Below are 2,933 nucleotides of genomic sequence, written 5' to 3'. Positions count from 1 at the left end.
CTTCTCTACCTTTAAGATTAGACTTAAGATGTTCCTTTTTGATAAAGCTTATAGTTAGGGCTGGATCAGGTGACCCTGAGCCTTCCCTTAGTTATGCTGCTAGGCCTAGGCTGCTGGGGGGCCCCATGATGCTCTGAGTTTCTGTCCCCTCTCCTCTCCTCTCTCCATCCTTCTATATGCCACCATTACACATCACTAACTTTGTGTCTCCTCTCTCCTGTAGTGTGTTCTCTCTCTCTCTCCCTGTACCTTTCTACAGGTTGCCCTGGCCCTGGAGCTCTATGTTTCTGACGAGCAGTCACCAGCCACATCAACCTGACCAGTGTTTCATTGTTTGTTGTGTCTTGTTGCTTTTCTTCTTTTCTCTCTCCTCTATCCACTCACCCCAACCGGTCGAGGCAGAAGGCCGCCCACCAAGAGCCGGGGTCTGTCGGAGGTTTCTTCCGTTAAAGGGAGTTTTCCCTCCCCACTGTCACCAAGTGCTTGCTCAAGGGGGATTTGTTGGGTTTTCCCTATGTAATAATATTGATAACAGTAAGGTCTAGACCTTACTTTGTAAAGTGTCCTGAGATTACTTTTGTTGTGATTTGGCGCTATACAAATAAAATTTGATTTGATTTGACCATGCCTCAGTGAAATTACCCGGTTAAATAAAAATGATAATACCCAAATTTAATACTGTAGACACTGCTTAAAAATATTAGGGTCTATCCCTGAATCACATCTCCAATTTATCAGAATACAACATGGGCTAGAAAATAAAGAGTGTCTACATTAAATTAATAAAATACGATTTTAAAACCGAGTGGAGCGGAAAAATCAGCGCATTTCTAAACGGCGCCCCCACACAGCAGGTAGTTTTAAATCTGCAGTGGCTAATGAACGCCATAATGAATGGAGGATCGAGCACGTATGAGCTGCTGCTGGCTATTAACTAACATGTTTACTAGTCACCAGTCATTAACTACCATGACCAGTCATAACCTATCCTATCGACAGACCGCTAGCTATGGATCAACATCACACACCAGAACAAAGATACGACACAACGTTATGCTAATGCTAACAGTTTGCTGCTGACAAACCAGGCTGCTCGTGACTTACCTTTGTCCTCGCGCCGGTCGACCGCCATCACCACCGCTGTGACGTGCTCCTGCCTTGCACTCAGGCAGCCACGGCTAAAAACACGTGTTTATGAATTTAAAGACAAATTAATTAAAACAACAACAACAGAATGAGCACCGCTGAAAGAGGAAATGGCGGACAGGTCTGTGGCTGCAGTTTCTTCTTCGGTAAACAGCGTCTAGGTGAACTACTGCCATCTGTCGGACCGGTTGATACGACAAACCTGCGACTGACTATCTATGTATCTGAACAAATAACAACGACAGTAAACGGCGCCAGCGGCTGATACTTGCACATCAATAATAAAACATCAGAATTACGTCACAACAAACACAAGTGTGAAGTAATTTTTTGCTTTTAGAAGCAGTAATTTGGACGTCTCGATCTGTAGTGCCTCTCATTCTGGAATAAAGAGTCCTTTTTCTAACTGTAGGGGAAATCCAAGGAGGAGAGAGGTGACAAATACAAATCATTTATAAACTGCAAGCGGGTGACAGTCCTGCAGCATATTTACGTATTTTACTGATCAACAATGAAAACAGACTGATCAATGAATGCATTTTGAGTAAAACCCCTTGTTCTGAAAATCCCGTACAGGAAGTGGTTCGTGAAGACTCGAGGAAGCGTCTGACCAGAAGTCCACGTCAGTCCTGATGAACAAGAACTGCAGGAAATCCAAACTTTGGCTGAATCCGTTGTAGTTTAAGCCCGCGTTAAAATAAAACTTTTCTTTTGGACACAAAATGGCGGACGAGGCCACGCGCAAGGCCGTGTCGCGCGGAAGACGCCGGCGGGGCCGCGGGACCGCGCGCTGTGGCCACAGCGCCTGAAGGAAGAGTATCAGGCGCTGATCAGGTCCGTGGAGCAGAACAAGGCGGCCGACAACGACTGGTTTCGCCTCGAGTCCAATGCAGACGGCACGCGCTGGACCGGCACGTGCTGGTTTATCCACGAGCTGCTGCGCTATGAGTTCCGGTTGGAGTTCGAGCTCCCGGTGACCTATCCGGACACTGCGCCCGAGGTGGCGGTCCCGGAGCTGGACGGGAAAACCGCCAAGATGTACCGTGGCGGGAAGATCTGCCTGACTGAGCACTTCGCCCCACTTTGGGCCCGCAACGCGCCGCGCTTCGGCCTGGCCCACCTGATGGCTCTGGGACTCGGACCGTGGCTCGCCGTGGAGGTTCCGGACCTGATCAACAAGGGGCTTGTGGTCCACAAGGAGCAGCAGCGAGAGGCGGCCACGGAGTGACGTCACCTGATGGAACATTAAAAGACTGTTTGGCTGTAAAAATGATGAAAAACTGAACAGAGTCTGGTGAAGAGGACACTGGCAAAAAGATCTCGCTGCAGATATTCAGAGAAAATTATCATTATTACTGTAACAGACTCAAAACTGTGTCTGTCATGTTAGTAAAAAATTATAAAAAACTGAACAAAGTCTGGAGAGGAGGTCAGTTACACCGAGATATGACTAAAATTGTTATGTAATATAAAAATATTGTGCCAAGGAAATGGGAGGTGGGACACAGGTGGGGGTAAAAGTAGATGTAATAATGTATAACAATAAAATAATTTGACTTTAGTGAGGAAACATCTGGACCAATGAAAATATTCTATAAGTTTGTTTCAGAGAGGAGTGAAGGTGTAACTGGAAAATGATTAAAATGAGTTTGGTTGAGAGGTCATTAACATCAAAACATGACTGGAAATATTCAGAGAAAACATTGATTGGTAACTAATAAAACTGGCTTGTTTGAAAACGTCCAGTAAGTTTGGTTCCGATCAGAATAAAAATGATGAAATGAGCA

The 2,933-nt window shown here is 45.8% G+C and overlaps 2 protein-coding genes across 2 annotated transcripts in view; one reads left to right on the top strand and one right to left on the bottom strand.

Annotated features, from left to right (window-relative positions):
• The window catches only part of ythdc1 (YTH N6-methyladenosine RNA binding protein C1), a 23,798-nt gene extending 21,997 nt beyond the window's left edge, over positions 1 to 1,801 (bottom strand). The window contains exons 1-2 of the mRNA XM_020622483.1: positions 1,721 to 1,801; positions 1,105 to 1,178 (exon numbers count right to left, since the gene is read on the bottom strand). Of these exons, the coding sequence (XP_020478139.1) occupies positions 1,105 to 1,132 (28 nt within the window). The 5' untranslated portion in view covers positions 1,133 to 1,178; positions 1,721 to 1,801. The remainder of the gene's footprint in view (positions 1 to 1,104; positions 1,179 to 1,720) is intronic.
• A 67-nt stretch (positions 1,802 to 1,868) lies between these two features.
• Positions 1,869 to 2,933, top strand: ufc1 (ubiquitin-fold modifier conjugating enzyme 1). Its single transcript, XM_020622484.1, is given in 2 exon segments — positions 1,869 to 1,902; positions 1,905 to 2,933. Coding segments are annotated over 2 exon segments (504 nt in total). The 3' UTR covers positions 2,375 to 2,933.

The sequence above is a fragment of the Monopterus albus genome, unplaced genomic scaffold, assembly GCF_001952655.1.
Source record: "Monopterus albus unplaced genomic scaffold, M_albus_1.0 scaffold281.1, whole genome shotgun sequence".
In the NCBI taxonomy this organism is placed as follows: domain Eukaryota; kingdom Metazoa; phylum Chordata; class Actinopteri; order Synbranchiformes; family Synbranchidae; genus Monopterus; species Monopterus albus.
Note: the sequence above shows the minus strand (reverse complement) of the source record. Positions and strands in the feature narration are given on the sequence as shown.